General features: G+C 36.8%; 1 protein-coding gene across 1 annotated transcript; it reads left to right on the plus strand.

Moving 5' to 3' along the window:
* The first annotated feature begins 1374 nt into the window (after window positions 1–1374).
* On the plus strand, window positions 1375–13513 carry LOC105390756 (synaptic vesicle 2-related protein). Its single transcript, XM_048624529.1, has 13 exons — window positions 1375–1589; window positions 1888–2047; window positions 2435–2531; window positions 3028–3152; window positions 3342–3405; window positions 3712–3837; window positions 8538–8609; window positions 10239–10378; window positions 11061–11221; window positions 11455–11566; window positions 11843–11927; window positions 12748–12837; window positions 13207–13513. The coding sequence occupies exons 1-13, from the start codon at window positions 1466–1468 to the stop codon at window positions 13339–13341; spliced, it is 1491 nt and encodes a 496-aa protein (XP_048480486.1). The 5' UTR covers window positions 1375–1465; the 3' UTR covers window positions 13342–13513.
* The last annotated feature ends 3425 nt before the right edge of the window (window positions 13514–16938 follow it).

The raw sequence follows: 16938 nt of genomic DNA on the forward strand, positions 1-16938 counted from the left end.
TAGAGCTGCTCTTTAGTTTCTCTAGCTCCTTGACTCAGCTTCGGAACGTTTCGGACTTCAATCGAAGTTTTGAGAAGGTTACGCTCGAAGTTTTCCATCTTTTCTTCAATAAGAGATATTTGGGATACCATATTTGAGCGTTCTTTTTCTAGAGCACTTATGTTATTTTCCAGGGAAGTTAGTTGTTCGGACATATGGTTCATCGACTTCTCGATGCTGCTATTAGAGTCTTCAATTTTGGTGTATTGACTTTTGATTTCCATGATATGGTTTTCAAATCTATCCAGGCGGGCATTTTGGTTGCTGATCAGGTCCTTTATAAAGTCCTTGATTTCGTTTTTAAATCCGGTGAGACTGTCGCTCGTCGTATCGTTCTGTTTTGTTGATCTCTTTCTTTTGATTCTTTGAGTAATTTGCTCAGAAAGTAAGCTGTGGTCACTGGTTAGGCTGAGATTAGGATCCGACTGACATAGGTTCTCGGAAATGCAGTCCGTGTTGGATAGTGTTGGTATGGATGGCGGTGTTCTATTTAGTGGCATTATGATGGCCTCAGATTTTTGTTATGATTTAAGAAATCGGTAGGCAGTAAGTAGTGTATGTGCAAAATTGACGTATCCAATTTATCAGGCGCTAGAGAGTTCGTTGAACGAGGGGTAGTTGTCTATTTACAATTTGGTAAGCACAATACGAGACACTGGTTTTTACAATAAAAGCACTAAAAACCACACGAAAAATAACTTGTGAGCACTGTCTAAGCTTGGTATTAGTCTACTGTTGACACAAAGTTAGATTCACCGTGTAATTACTGATGCTAAATAACTTTTTTGAATTAAAACTCAGGAGCAAAACAATCACGTCTAACTCAGTTGAGAGCGGGGGAGTAAGTAAGTATATTTAGTTATAGTAACTTCTACGACTAACTATTATAAATCGCTCATACGGTGAAGGAAGACATGGTGAGGAAACCTGCACTAACATTTAGTTATTATGTTCCTACATGAATGGCGTGGATGGAATCACCCAGTGTATTCATACGCTGCTTTTGGTTTGCGATCTTTATATTTCTCCCGTTATGTGTATTTTGAAGCTGTAGCTTAGCATTTCGTTGCTGTAGCTTTGCGAGTTTCGCGCTGTGTTGTGTCGTAGCGTGAAACGAAACGATGTAACGTAGCTGTCAAAAGTGTCAAGTCAACAATCATTCACTGTCACTGTCAAAACACGCTTTCACAAAAATGCAAGTGTCGCGCTAGCAAAAATGTCAAATAACGGAACTTTGTTTTGAAACAAAACTATTTAATATTTTCATTTTATTATAAATAAAACTGTATGAAAATCGCAACTAAACCAAACTACTCATCAAGTGCAATCAACAAAGTGTTATTTACTGTTATCAAACCAACCAAATGAGCTCATTTTTCTATCCACGTCAGTGACGAATTTATTCATAGTTAACGCAGATTCCAAGATGAATATCAGGAAGAGTAAAGGGTATCAGGACCTGGACGATAGCGCAGTGGGGCCGCGGCCGCCGCCGCAGATGCCTCCAGCCCAGGAAATAGAAATGGCTTCCGTATCTGTCGTCCCTGATGGTAAGCAAAACTATTTTACTGAGGTACTTACTACAACTTTCTAAGTAGATTTCTGCTGCTATTATTATAATTTTTGTTAAAGATTTCATTTTAATGCCTTTTAGATGAGTCACAAATCGTATCTTCAACATTAGCAGTCTACAATAATTTGTCTGATTGTGTATAAGAGAGAGTAATCATACTTTTAGACCCTAATGATACTTTCTGTACACCCTAACAAATACAATAAGAACCCCAAATTCAGTATGTACAAAAATTCCCTACACACTATCTTCACACTACCATTGTATAATTCCAGACACATTCACGGTGACGCAGGCGGTGAACAACCTCGGGTTCGGCTGGTTCCAAGTGAAGCTGTCGCTGTGCACGGGGCTGTGCTGGATGGCTGACTCCATGGAGATGACCATCCTGAGCATCTTGTCGCCCGCGCTGCACTGCGAGTGGAATATTAGCAAGTGAGATACTTAGAGAACAGACTTTCTGTATTACCTAATTGAGCTGGACTAAAACCCTAGTCATGATTACTTTCAGCCTAGTTTACCAACATGCTGACATAAGTAGTTACCCTACTAGCGTTTGGATAAGGAAGTTTGAGGAAATAATCTAGCTGTATGGCCTCTGGCTCTGGCCTCACTTGCGGCATCTTGTAGGTGAGGCCTCTGACTAGCATGAATGAGTTTTGGCTGATGATGAGTTCTTGATTGGACCTGCTCTTCTAACTTTTAGGCTGGTGAAAATAGTCATAGTTAGATTGAAATGAAAATGTACATTACAAATCTCAATTAACAGCTATACAAGCATTGGTGTTTTAATGTATTTATTTAGTTTTTATAACTTTCCAGATATCAGCAAGCGCTGACGACGACCATAGTGTTCCTGGGCATGATGCTGAGCTCCACATTCTGGGGCAACATCAGCGACAGATACGGCAGGAAGACTGTAAGTTCATAAATAGAACTATTGTTACATTTTAAACACAAAATGGAGTTTCTAAAAAAGCATTGAGTGGAGTCCACGCAATGGCTTCAGTCCAGGACTTAAGCCATTCACAGCCCTTATAATAAGAGAATAATAAAAGTAAATATCAATTATTGATGCCACTCTTATGCCAATGAAGTCAATCTAATATGAATATATTTTGATAATGATGAAATGAAAAATAATATAATGTGTTGAGTAGGGTAACACCAGTCAAAGCCATTATAATTACAGAAATAAAAATCTCAAATGTCTACTATTGATGCCAATATAGTCAATGGTATTGCGTAATTTGCGTAATTTTCTAATCATAAGTAGTAGTAATTAATGATACAGCAATTTTATATTTGTTAATAGCTTTCCGAGAAATGCTGATGTAAGTATGCATATATAGATTCTTTATTTGTACATCAAAACAGGACACATTTACATAAATTTTACCAAAATCGTTTTCCAGGCCCTGAGTATGTGTGGCGTGCTGCTATTCTACTACGGGTTGTTGAGTGCTATTGCACCCAACTTCTTGTGGCTTTTGTTCCTGAGAGGCCTTGTTGGGTTTGCTATAGGATGTGTGCCGCAATCGTAAGTAGAAAAATATGCTACTATAATTTGAGTCATTTTAAATCTGTGATTAACTCTATCCTTCCAGTGAATAACAGTCAAATAAACCTGCATAAACTAGCAGGGAATCCAAATAAATATATGAGAAATTGATTGATATAAACCAAAATGTCTATTAGATTGTTAACAAATCAAAATTGCATTTTTCAGCGTCACACTGTATGCTGAGTTTCTTCCGACAAAGCAGAGAGCCAAATGTGTGGTGCTGTTAGATGTAAGTAGAATCTCTTACATGACATAACAGTACCTACTAGGCCTGGAGTAGAAACTTCTACTATAACGACTTGCTTGACCCATCTGAGGGCTTGTGTCCCAGCTAAATATTAAACCTATTTAAATTTAATTTCTCGACCCCAGAAGGCTCCGTATCTAAAACACAAGTTTCAGGACCTATATCATTGAGATACTGACTGGTTGAGATTTTGTCCAATTTTCAACATACTCACTTTACCCTTTTGGTAACACCCTGTATACCTATACAATTCCCCAATATTAACACGTATTCTCTACCCTCCTCCAGTGTTTCTGGGCGCTGGGCGCGTGCCTCGAGGTGGCGCTGGCGCTGGTCGTGATGCCGTCGCTAGGAGTGCACTGGCTGCTCGCCCTGTCTACCATACCGCTGCTGATCTTCGCTCTTATTTGTCCTGTGAGTAGAGTTCTAATTGTATGGAATGCCTCGAGAAAACGAGACGCCATTGGGGAGCGCTGTGTGATGACCACCAACCAGCGTGGTGGACTAAGCCTAAACCCCTTCCTTCATTTGAAGGAGAGCCGTGCCCCAGCAGTGGGGACGTCATGGGTCGTGATGATGTGTGATCATCATCTTCAGTTTATATCAACTCACTGCAGGGTATTGGCCTCCTCCATGGTCAGCCAAGTTCCACAGTCCTATGCCACACTCGTCCAGTTTGGTCCAGCCACTTTTCTTATACCGTCGGGTCAGCCGTCTAGAGACTGGGCGCTGTGTTGATCAGTCGTTATTTGACTAAAAAAAATAGCAAACGTTTAGTGTAAGTGAGACAGCTACATCCACAATCCTAACTTAATATTATAAATGCGAAAGTAACTGTGTCTGTCTGTCTGTCTGTCTGTCTGTTACTCTTTCACGCCAAAACTACTGAACGGATTTGAATGAAATTTGGTATACATACGGTCTAGACCCTGGGAAAGAACATAGGCTACTTTTTATACCGGAATTCTTAACATATAAAATAGAATACTTAAGGGGATCCCTAAAGCTAAAATGCTAAAGTCGGCTTGATATACTTGATTAGATTGGAAAAACGGTGGCTTCTATCACATTGATAAAAATATATTTTGTAGCAGAGGGTATACTGAACATGTTAGTTGCTTATAAATTGGTGCAGGATTATAATAAGTATGTTAAAAAAAATTGCAAACACACCATGTCTTTTGCCATTTTTTGACTTATTATGAAAAAACCCTCGAAATCAGAGGGCCCATTTTCATGGAATCTTATATGTATGTGTAGGTAATTAAATTCTTAACAAAGTTACCTTAAAGAGTTGGATTTAATGGACCAGAAGTCAACTTTTTTTGCAAAAAACTAATAAATTCCGGTTTAAAAATGATGACACCGTGACAGATTTCAGATTTCTTCAGTCGTCGCCCTGGTGGCGGCCTGTTAGGAGCGATACCCACGCCATTTTATTTTTTATCAAATATTTCACAAAAACTGATTAAATCAACAAATTATGACTACAAGTATTATAATACATATGCATTTGCTATGGAAAGTTAATTTTCTAATCATTTTAGATGCAGAAAAGCCGAAAATTCTTAGAAAACATTTCGCCTTTTCGATTTGTTTACATTTTTTACTATAGAGTTACAGATGCATAGATAAAGGTGAACATTGCACATAATGACACTTATTAGATTCTCCGAATAAGAACTATACGGTCAATGCAGTATGCCAAAGCGCGAGCCTGTTTATATTCTGAGGGGTAATTTATTTTATTTTAACGGTTGTGTATGGTAGGTAAGCTACACAATATACAGGGTGTTGAAAAGTAAGTTCATAATTTGTTTTATTTGAAACCAAAAACCGTAGTTAATTAAAAATATATATATTTTAAGATGTGGTAGTCTGTACACTACAGGTTGTTAAAAATAAGTAAGTATTTTTAAAAATTGAAGATCTAAAATTTACATAATTTTTTAAATCTATTTAACAAGCTTTGCAAAAAAGTGGTTAAGTGCGACTGTATCTCGCCATGAAAAAAATGAAATGCACTGCAACCTAAAAGATCTATAAATTATGACTCCCCATGCCGAGTCTCACTCTACCGGCCCAGGTCTTTTATAAACCTGATATTACCTATACAGGATGTTGCAAAAAGGGTATACTGTGCCGAAAGGGTTTGACTCAGGGGTTATTCTGAACAACTTTTGTTCTCCAAGTTTTGGAAATTCTCGAAAAATAGTAAAAAGTCACGTGATCGAATAAGTTTCTATGTAAAAGGTTTTGTTACGTGAATTTTCAAAATTGTAGAAGAAAAGTGGATCAGAATGGCACCTAAATCCACTTTTGGCTAAGCTTTATACCCTTTTTTCAATACCTTGTATAAAATATCGTCAGCGTCACCTTAGATCGTAATCATCGTAACTCCTCGTGACCAAATTTTAGAGGAGACAAAAATACTGTTTTATTTGTAGTTCTAGTTGGCATACTACCCACCTAAAGTTTTTTTTAACTAGCCTAAAAATGATTTGTTTAGACAGTCTATCTTCCTGTTCAATCGCAGCCTGAGTGCCAGTGACTCAATGACTGAAAGGAGGCCACTAGTGCTCCTAAATAAATAAAGCAGGCCTGTAGATTATCTTTCAGTGTACCGACACATGTGATTGCTGTAAGAGCCTGATAAGCTCTTCGAACGAGTCATACCTCTGTGGTGGTACGGTTTCGACCTTTCGGACAGTCAGTTTGGCATCCGAAATGCGGATTCGAATAGTGGGTACAATACTTTGCGTTCGTTCACTGTCGGAGCAGGATAAGAACCACGGGCGAGTTGTTGCGCTGGCTGTTTGCTTAAAAATAGTAACCGCGTTCAACTCTATCCCCTAGAGGGCGAACCTTTAGGGCGGCTCTTGTATACCATCACTTGTCTTCTTATCTGCAGAAAATTGACAGAGGTCATACGTGTCTAACAAGTACATTAAGGATGCGAAAAGAGAGGGTTTGTTTTCACTGAAGAAGTTCAGTTGCGGAGTTCCACAGCGGTAGGTCTTGGACCCCTCTGCTGTGGAACTTGGCATACAACGCGGTCCTGCAAATCAAGCTCGCAAACGGCGTTAGCACAGTGCATTTTTCTAATGTCACACAGGTCGTGAGGTAGGCTGAGAGCCTCCTTCGGGGATGACATCCCAATGATTCATTACGAAAAAATTGCTGCAGCTGTGCTCGCCATGCAGTGCATGTGCTACTTCCGAATCTGGGGGGCTGTTGCAAAGGAGTCCGTTGCCTCTATACGGTACGGGTTCCGTGCGATCTATGATCCTTCCGGGAGCACCTGTCTTGTCAAGTCGAAGAGAATGGCTCGTATTCGACGCAACCTGCAGTACTGGTGGGATTGGTTGGAGGACAGGACAGCAGGAAGCTGCAGCAGCCGTCATGCTGTGATTCGACGCATAGATGCAAAAAAAAGTTGAAAGTAACTTCATGTTAATAAAATATTAGATCTTAATTTAACAACATAACATTGCAAAAAAAAATTAACATTGTTGAGTATGTTATTGTAATTTACTAAAGTAGTAATAAAAACAAAGGCTTATTGCATAGTTTTCGTTCACGTTCGCCTACATCGCACGTTGTATATATGAGAATAAAGGGTATAATTACTAAGTTTTCTTGTTTAAAAATCACGGTTTGGGGTTTAGAGGAAAACAAATGGTAAAATGCGGAATACTGTTTTTTTTTTCGAATAAAGAGGAAAACATGTGAATTCAAAAAACGTTTCTATTGACACCAAAGAGTACTTTTCGCCGAGAAAAGTGGAGTTACAATGTTTGCGATCTAAAGTGATGATAGAACTAGAACTTATTTTTTCAGTTCACCTGCTGTTGAGTGAAATCGTAATTTGGTAAATGACTCCTTGACATGAAAATAACTTTTTTTTTATAATCGTTATAACAAAACCGTTTTTTTTTTAATACAGCAATATTTGTAGGTGTACTTACAAATTATTAAATTATTAAATTTTTTGGTTTTTAAGAAACAAAAATATTATTTCTATCATATCCCAAATACACATAAGTACTAAAAAAAAAAAATACACACTCTCGCCTTGTACTAATGTACTCCCTTGCGGGGGTACTTACATGTTATTATTTTTCTGGTGACCTCCCCATATCCCTTTGCCAGCTACGTAACCTTTTGTGACACCCTGTATATGCAGAGTTCTGCAAACTACTGTTCTGCTTTTGAAACACCAAAAAAAAACAGGTCGTCTAACTAAAAGGTCACGTGACCAAAAAAAAATTATATGAAGAAGCGTTTTTTTTCATGAATATAAAAAATTACGTAGGATAAAAGTTTTTCAGAGTGACGCCTGAGTAACGCCCTTTCGGCTAACTATACTTTTTTTATTACACGGGGGCAGAGTTTAATACAACACCCTGAACTATTAAACTCTGATAATATTTTCGCGAATTTTACATTCTGATTTCATTTCCTGGCTTAGAAATAACATCAATAACATGCTGCACACGTAGGTTTCGGCATAGTATTAAACCCTTTTTGCAACAACCTGTATAAATATCGGCACGGGTACGACTTTATATATAATTAATTATTAAATATTAAAAATACTTTCAAATAAAAATAAATATTTTCGTATCACAAAACAATATTACTTACTTAGTATATTTTTAATAAAGTGGCATGTCTTCACTTTTATGTTTTCGAGTACTATGTTAAAATTTCATGTCATTGTCCGTAGAACGCCCCGCATACCTCAACCCCCCCTCACTAGATTTGACAGATTCTGATTTTCTTCCAGCTTTAGTGACAGCCTTAACAAAACTTTTAAACGGAACTCAACAACAACTTTGAACTAGAAATTATAATGCATCAGTGAAGAAAACGAGTCGACAGAAAAAGCTGACAGTCGAAGAAACACGCACTCCTCCAATTAATAAGAAGTTTTATTTATAATTTACGAGCCGCGGCGGCGCGAGCCGTGTTCGGCTGTTTTTAATATCGTGCAGATTTCATCACGCACGCGGGATTGCCCCGCCACGTGACATCCGCTAGTATGCTATAAATGCGTCTCCGTCCGAAAATAGACCTAAATAATAATATAACTATATCTTCTCTGTTTTCAGTGGTTGCCTGAATCGGCGAGGTTTCATGTAGCCAGCGGGCAGCCGGATAAAGCTTTGGCCACACTCGAACAGGTATGTATTGTGTATTGTATACCAACTATATTAATATGAAACAGTTCCGAACTTCTGGACAAACATAAACATGCATTCACACTGACACGAAAGAAGAAGACGTTCCGAACTAAAATGAATGATATGAATGTGTAATTAAATTCTTCATTATTTATCGCTTTTATGATAGTAAACAATTTATGTAGTATTACCGCCTATTGTTAATTATTACTATACCTTGATCTTTAATTCGGCGAAATTCTGACAGTTATCTACTTTTGACATGTCAGAGATCACAAACCTTTTTTGGCTGAGCCCTTTTTTCAATACGAATCTGGAGAGCCACTACCAAAATCGGCTCGGCTCTATCTCGTTGTATTGAGCGTGCCGATTGCGTGACAATTCTTGTTCGTTCGTTCGTCGATTTAGAGAGTGACCCCCCTGAACACATAAGTCTAAACTACTCTATATATTTTATTTGTTAGTGAATGTATCCATTTTATTAAGTTCGGCGCTCCAAATTAAAAGGGGATTTACCTACGGTGAGTAATAATTACGTCCCTTTACATCACAAAAATAATTTACTTAATTAAAGTATAAATTAATAAATAAAGAAAAAATACAATTGATTATTAAAATATCTAATCGATTATTAAATAATAATAAGAGCGGTGGTAGCTCAGTCGGGTAAGCGGCCGCTTCTCACGCAAGAGATGCGTGTTCGAATCCCGGCGCTGACATGTACCTATGAGTTTTTTTAACTTAAGTACAATGTATACCATCGCTCTTACAGTAAAGGTAAACATCGTGAGGAAACCTGCATATCGTGAACCCAGCCCACCAACCCGCAGTGGACCAGGGTGGTGGGAAATGGTCCAAGCTTAGGAAGGCAGTTTAGACCTTGGGGATATGCACAAAGGTTCCACTCGAGAGAGCCAGGTGCAGGTACTTACATCCCCAAAGAGAATAGAATAGAATATCTAATCATTATTAATACTAACCGATTATGACTGCTCAATGTAAGCCATAAAAAAAATTAATAGTGGCAATCGGTTCAATCGTTTCGGAGATATGCGTTGACAAACATTATAAACATACATACATCTATAAAATTTAGCAAGTATATTTGTTTGTTGTGCAGTCCCAATAATCTTACATAAGCACATACGAGTATGTACCGAATAGATAATCTTTTTTTGAAATTGATTAAAAAGGTTTACTATCCCTGAATTTAGTAGGAAGTGATGCCAGCTATAGAATAAAATAAAGTAATTAATATGAATTCGATACATTATCTGTCATTTTATTTTTTATTGCCCAGAAATGGATCCAAATTTTTCCTTTTTTCGGTTAAGAGGTTTTTGAAATGTCAGAATTCCGTTGAATTAAAGATCCAGGTATAGTTTATAAGTATTCTTTGTATGTTTAATATTTGTGGTGACCAATAAAGATATATTCTATGTAAATATTTAGAAGCTTGTTTGTATCTATGGATGTATGCTTAATTTTTTACTACCACACAACGGATTTTGGCTCAATTTTTCTCGCGCTCGCGGAAAAGCTATTATTAAAACCGTAGAACAATGCGAACTCGGGTGACCATTCATACTCATTGATTGAAATATATGTATTCTACCTTATTCCTTCCAGATAGCGCGCGACAACGGGCGTCCCATGCTGCTGGGGCGGCTGGTGTGCGACGACGCCGTGGGCGTGGGGCGCCGCGGCCGCCTCGCGCATCTACTCATACCGCAACTGAGGAATACTAGCTTGCTGCTCTGGGTTATATGGTAATGTGGCGTGGGATGCCCTCCGATGGGCCGATCCTCCATTCAGATGGGTCGATTATCTTAGAGTTCTTAGACGATCTACTCATACCGCAACTGAGGAATACTAGCTTGCTGCTGTGGCTCATATGGTAATGTAGCGTGGGACGACCTCTAGTCAGCTGGGCCATTTATCTTAGACGATCTACTCAAAACGCCGCTGAGGAATAATAGCCTGCTGCTCTGGGTTATACGGTAATGAAGCGTGGGACGCCCTCCAGCCAGATGGGCCGATTATATTATTGATTGGTAGTTACTTTCATTTTCATATGCTTTCATACTATTTTGACACATTCAAAGTTACAACCTGCCAAAATCTTATGAAAGTAACTACCAGTCATCGGTAGATAGAGTTATTGTAACTGGCAGTTAGACTGTTAGCTGATATTGGCGCTCCTTGGGAAAGGCAGCAAAGGAAGAGTTGTGTTAGCTTACTTATAATGTTGATCATTATTCCAATCAAGTTAAATTATCTAAACTTCACAAACCACGACTGAAATTTGGACTTTTGCCACATCCTGTATAAAGTCGGAATTAAGAACGTCCCCCTTTTTAACTTTATCCCATAGAATGAAACATTTGAAGTAGCCATGCCTTATTAAAAGGTTTAAAAAAACATAACTAACTAACCACAACCACCCCACAGGATGTCCTGCGCATTCTGCTACTACGGCCTAGTCCTCATGACTACGGAACTGTTCGAGACGACATCGGACGGGTCCATAGAGACGTGCGCGGCCGAGTGCCGCCCGCTGCGGACCACGGACTACATGGACCTGCTGTGGACCACGCTCGCTGAGTTCCCAGGTATCACGCACAATGCATAAATAATGTATGTACGTTTGGGGCCTAGTACTCATGACTGCGGAACAGAAGACCTAGCACGGGCCGCTAGACGCTCAAAGCAAGATGTGATCTCTGCGCGACTTATAGAGATTTTCTTTCGAGTTATGGAGATTCTCAACTTATTGAGTTTCGACTATATCGATTAATCAAGTTTAATATACACAAGTATAACAGATTTATTTTCTATTTTACAGGGATTTTCGCAACAATCTTCATAATAGAAAAGTTTGGTCGCAAGAAGACGATGGCGTTCCAGTTCGTCATATTCGCTGTGTGTATCTGCGGACTTATCTTTACCACTGAAAAGTAAGCTTTTTAAACAATAATTATGTACCTATTACTTACAAAAGAAGAAAGTTATAAAATTAATCTAATTACATAGTTTGTTTTTTAATCTCAGATACAAATAGACAGATTCTGAACGGTTCGATTGTCCCGCGATTAATTGACGTATCGTTCTATTTTCGGGACAATCGACTGAATGGTTGATCAACAGTCGATGGTCAACAGAATCTGTCTATTTAGTATCTGAGATTAAAAACCAGACCATAAGTGTAATATGCCTTCCGTTTCCGTCCCCAGCCGCACATTCCTGACGTGCATCCTGTTCGTGGCGCGCGGCATCATCGCGGGGCTGTTCCAGGCCGCCTACGTCTACACGCCCGAGGTATGTTACAGCGCCTCCCGAGTTTCTTAGAGACGGACAACGAAACGGGTGGAGTTAAATAACTCCACCCGTTTCGTGTACATTTTATTGTAGAAAAGACGGACCATAATCCATAAAAATTGTTGAGCTTCTCGAAATCTATGTAGTACTATTTTATAAATTAAACTATAATTTCCAATAGTTACAATAATGGCTAAGACATAACATCATCAACATCATTATGTGATAAAGTCATAACAGCGACTGATCCTATGGTAAGTGGCTAATCCATTCACCACGGTGATAAACCCTAGACCAGATCTAGTGTTTGTGTCCGAAATGTACAAAGGTGAATCGATAGATTCTCTTTAGACTGTTACTTAGATGACTAAATTACAATTACTTATATATTACTAGCGTAAAGACGGTCGGGTCTGTCTGGGCTCAAGCAAATGGTGCCCTCCACGCTGGCCCTAAAATCTCATATATCTGTCATAATTTGTTAGAATAAAGCGGATGACATTTTCTTTAGGCAAAAAGTGCTGACGGGCGCATCCTTCCTTTTGAAATCATTGGACATACCATAGCTGCGTATCAATGTTACACGGGTGGTCGTGACAGATGGATAAAGAGATACAAATGCATGACACGAATGTGGATGGGTTGTATTGTTTAGAGATGATTTAACGAGAGTAGGTATTCTATGAACGTTTGTTGAGCTTTTAAAAAGCTTAGAACTCATAATCTTTTAAGTTTCCGTCCTTTATTAAAACCTTCTTTAAGCGATAGATCCATTTTAGAATCTGCTTATACTATAATATACCTAATTTATTTCCCGCAGGTGTACCCGACTGCGCTGCGCTCGACGGCGGTGGGCGCGTGCAGCGGCGTGGCGCGCCTCGGGGCCATGATCACGCCCTATGTTGCACAGGTAGTGTAGTAGGCAATATTACAATACCTATACATTAGTATAGCTGTATATCAAAGTCATATGGTGAAGGAAAACGTTGTGAGGAAACTAGCACATCTAGATTCTAGTATCGTCGGTCTGAAATTCATACCTTAAGTAGGTATGAATTTCAAACCGACGATACAGCCCACTACCTATGAAATTTAGTGTATCTACTGGGAAAAGTGAGAGTCGCTTACGAGTCTTCTTGAGTGGTAAGCATATGCTTATGCGTTACCGATGATTAGTTGTGGATGATGATCATGTCTTCCCCTATGTTTTTTTCAAACAAAATAGGAACCCAAATAAGTAATGTAGTTAATGATAAAATCCCGTTTCTCCCCATTCCAGGTGCTGCTAAAGACGTCGATATCAACAGCTACAGCAGTATACGCGTCGGCGGCCATCGTCGCCGCCTTCGCCTGTCTCGCTCTGCCCATAGAGACCAAAGGGAGAGAGATGCGTGATACCGTAGGGCCGCGATAAACACTCACATTATAGATACACTCACGAACAATATTAAAAAGTACGCTCATAAAATTGCGGGCCTCATTTTTATAAAACAGTTAATTTAGAATGTATGCAAAATATTAACGTTTTTAGTATATTGCAGACGGCGCTATTAAGCTAGCCTCTTCCGTTTAGAAGTAATTTTGTGCTACTGGAAATTTTTCATTGCTCGTGACTCGTGAGTGTATATCGCGTTTATTTTCGATTGAGTACTTGTAATTTTAAGTGAAAAGCTCTCTTGTTAATTACACCTCAGAGGTTTTGTCTTCCACTACTTTTTACTCAGTCTTTCCCAAAAAATGTATCCTATATATCCAACCAACAATGTAGTGAAGTATTTTTTTGTGAATTATTGTTTTTTTTTTAACGAACTGCTTAGTTTTAAATGCACTTAGTACTTATTCAGCATATTATGTGCATTAGGTAATAATAGTGGCTTACGATGCATTGGCATTTTTATGTAGGTATACAGATCTTGTTTCATTACCTAGCTGTAGGCATTGTTTATCATGCTTTACCGAATGTAATCAAATTATCAAAATTTAAACAAGAATATTTATTTTGTTATACTATTTGTAGTTTGGCCACTGACTATACAGCAAAAAATATTTATGAAGATAACCATAATTGTGTGTATGTGAGGTGTATGTTAATATATCCTTATTGAAATAGAATATGTGGAAAAGTCCACTATCAAAGACTGCTTTTACTTATTAAAACTAACTTATTACTAAGTAAATAAGACAACGCAATATTGTTATTTATAATCAGATATTTTATACCTTTTATAATTATTACGTAGGTTAGTTGTAATTTGTGTTATATTTGACCACTTTATGATCGTACGTACTTACTTTTATTACTATGATGAGAACATAAATCGATAGAGAAACATAATGATCTGAAACTATTGTTAGTTAATTTTAATATTATGTTTCCTCGAATATTATAACTAATAAGTTTAATTATTCTTATCAGACTATAAATTTTATATAAAAAGTATAACAATTGTATTAAAATATTGAAGAGGTTGTGATAACACTGTTATTTTTATATTGTAAGTAAGTTAGATCGATACATTATTGACACTATTTGACTCAATGTGCTTCCGAATAAAATAATAAAGGTAGAATCTCTACAAATGAAAATAATTATACTCTAATCTTATATTCTACATAACACATCAAAGAGTCTGTTTTATATTATATAATGTCTGAAGAGCTTCTAATTGTTAATATATAAAATAGCGGATAAAGACACAGTCTGAAAATGGCGGACGGAGTCATGCTATCTCGCTCTTATAGTACCCGAAGGGTTTCTCTACCTTGACGAACGAATCGTATATTGTTGATCGAAGTGTAATCGGTACGTATGATACAATTCATGGTTAGCGCAGCAGCGTTCGTTTTCCGTAAGCCAGAGTGACCCCTATCGGCCGCCATTTGCAAATTGTTTCTTTATCCACACGGCTATACGAATATGATAGATCGATGTTTTGACGACTAATTATGTTAAGCTATCTGCTTTTGTGATGTAATCACTGCATTTTTACACCAAATATTTTTATTATACCTAACATAGAACGTAATGTACCGACAAAAGTACTTAAATTATTAATTCTTTTATCAGCTAATAAATTATTTTTGCACATTAAAATCGTACATTTCAACTCTGATCACTGCTGGGAGAGGGTGTGACAAAAAAAATAAAACGAAGGAAATCTTCAGTATCTTTTTTCATTACGACATTTTATTAGTTTACAAATTCATCTGAATAATACTCATTTTTTCACTAACATAACTAGTTTGTCCTTACACACATGGAATCACAGTAAAACAACTGAACATATATCAGCAAATAACTTCACATTTTTTTATGTATTTTGGAGAACATTACATTTGTTAGGTACCTATTACAATATTGTCTTATATGTGTCAGCAATGGGAATTTATATAACTTAACTACTTACTTCTATTGTGATTTAGTACGTACTACTAGAACACAGTTTTAATTACCTCAAAATTCACTCATTCTCAAACACAAAATAATTTACCAAGCTGCACTCCAAACACTTCAGTCAAACGTTAAAAATAAAATATTTTACGACTAAATTTTAAATATTATGTGCTCCCTAATACAGCCCAAATTCGGATAATGGAAATAACACGGTGCATCGCAAACAAACAAAAACATGATTACAGTAAGTAAGTGTTGAAAAATAGGGCTTGTCTCTGATATGATAAAATATACCAAGAAACGCAGAACTGGGATCAATAAACTAACTTTTCACGCTGTACTGTGTTAATACGCCATATAGTTATTATAGCTCTGCTTAACTCTGTGAATTCTCAAATCAGATGTAGACAGTCAAGTTATAAGTTAGTTTTTTTGGTTCATCATGACCTATCTGGTTGATCATGATAAACCGTGTTATTTTGTTTGTGCCGTGAAAATCTTAAATTATCTAATGAAAGAGCGTTTTCAGTCAACTTCCTAAAATAAATTGATAATATTCCACGCCTAATCTTTTCCAATAAAAATTTTCAAACACCAAGTAGGTACTTAACAAAATACAATTCTCAATATTTATGCAAACACAGTGCAAAAAAGGTACCACAAGGTAAAGCAGAAAGTTGCAAACTTTAGTTACACATGTAGGGGGAACTATTCATTATTTTTTTCTTCATGCAGCTGTTTTAACAGGATATACATAAAAAGAAGAAAAGGAATACTTTTATATAACATACCTTATGTAACGAATGATAGCCTTTTCATATTTCAATGAACATTCAATAGTAATAAACAAATATTTTTTGTGCTATATGACTATTATCAAAATATTAGAAGACATTTAAGAGATCAAAATGAATATTTAACCGAATCTTAGGTTTCAGATTATAATTAAAGCGATCATACAAGAAAGAAAATTAGAACAATTGTTAACCAAAAAAATCCTATGCAGTCTACCTAAGTAGGTAAATTAAGTTTTGTATATCTAAATTTCACTAAATTTATTATTTATAGGTACTTACAAAACTCCAAAACGGTGGGACACACACATATCTATTTACTCTTGTTTCGAAAACTAAATGAAATTGCCTCGAGAACCTATACTTAAGTATTATTAACTTAAATTGAAATGTGATGAACACTTACTTGTAAGATATACAAAATCATATTATATACAAACAACTTTTACAGATTACTTTAAATAGATTTTTGCCATTTACAAACTAAAGGTAAGTATTGAATTATTCCTATCATAAATTCCTACGTCTAATACCTAATTAAATTGGAGAAGCATATTTTAAACATGAAATAGATGACAAAATTAATTATAGATTTACTTCTAAGAAAACTTAAGTTCAATTATCTTCATTACTACTCAATCAATACATATTAAATTTCTTATTAATATTTAAATTAAATAAACCAGTAGGTATATTGATGGAATGTGCAATAAAGAATTGCTTTGATAACATTATTACTCCAAATAAGTGTTATGGCGATATAACAGATTATTAGACAATGAACACTTGTGAGATTTAAATGGTACCTACATACAAATACACT

Source organism: Plutella xylostella, chromosome 12 (assembly GCF_932276165.1).
Source record: "Plutella xylostella chromosome 12, ilPluXylo3.1, whole genome shotgun sequence".
NCBI lineage: Eukaryota > Metazoa > Arthropoda > Insecta > Lepidoptera > Plutellidae > Plutella > Plutella xylostella.

Excerpts from the sequence above, each read along its gene's own strand:
- LOC105390756 (XM_048624529.1), top strand. The coding sequence starts at position 1,466 with ATGAATATCAGGAAGAGTAAAGGGTATCAGGACCTGGACGATAGCGCA. Across the intron at positions 1,590-1,887 it reads CGTATCTGTCGTCCCTGATG|ACACATTCACGGTGACGCAG; the intron begins GTAAGCAAAACT and ends GTATAATTCCAG. Across the intron at positions 2,048-2,434 it reads TGCGAGTGGAATATTAGCAA|ATATCAGCAAGCGCTGACGA; the intron begins GTGAGATACTTA and ends ATAACTTTCCAG.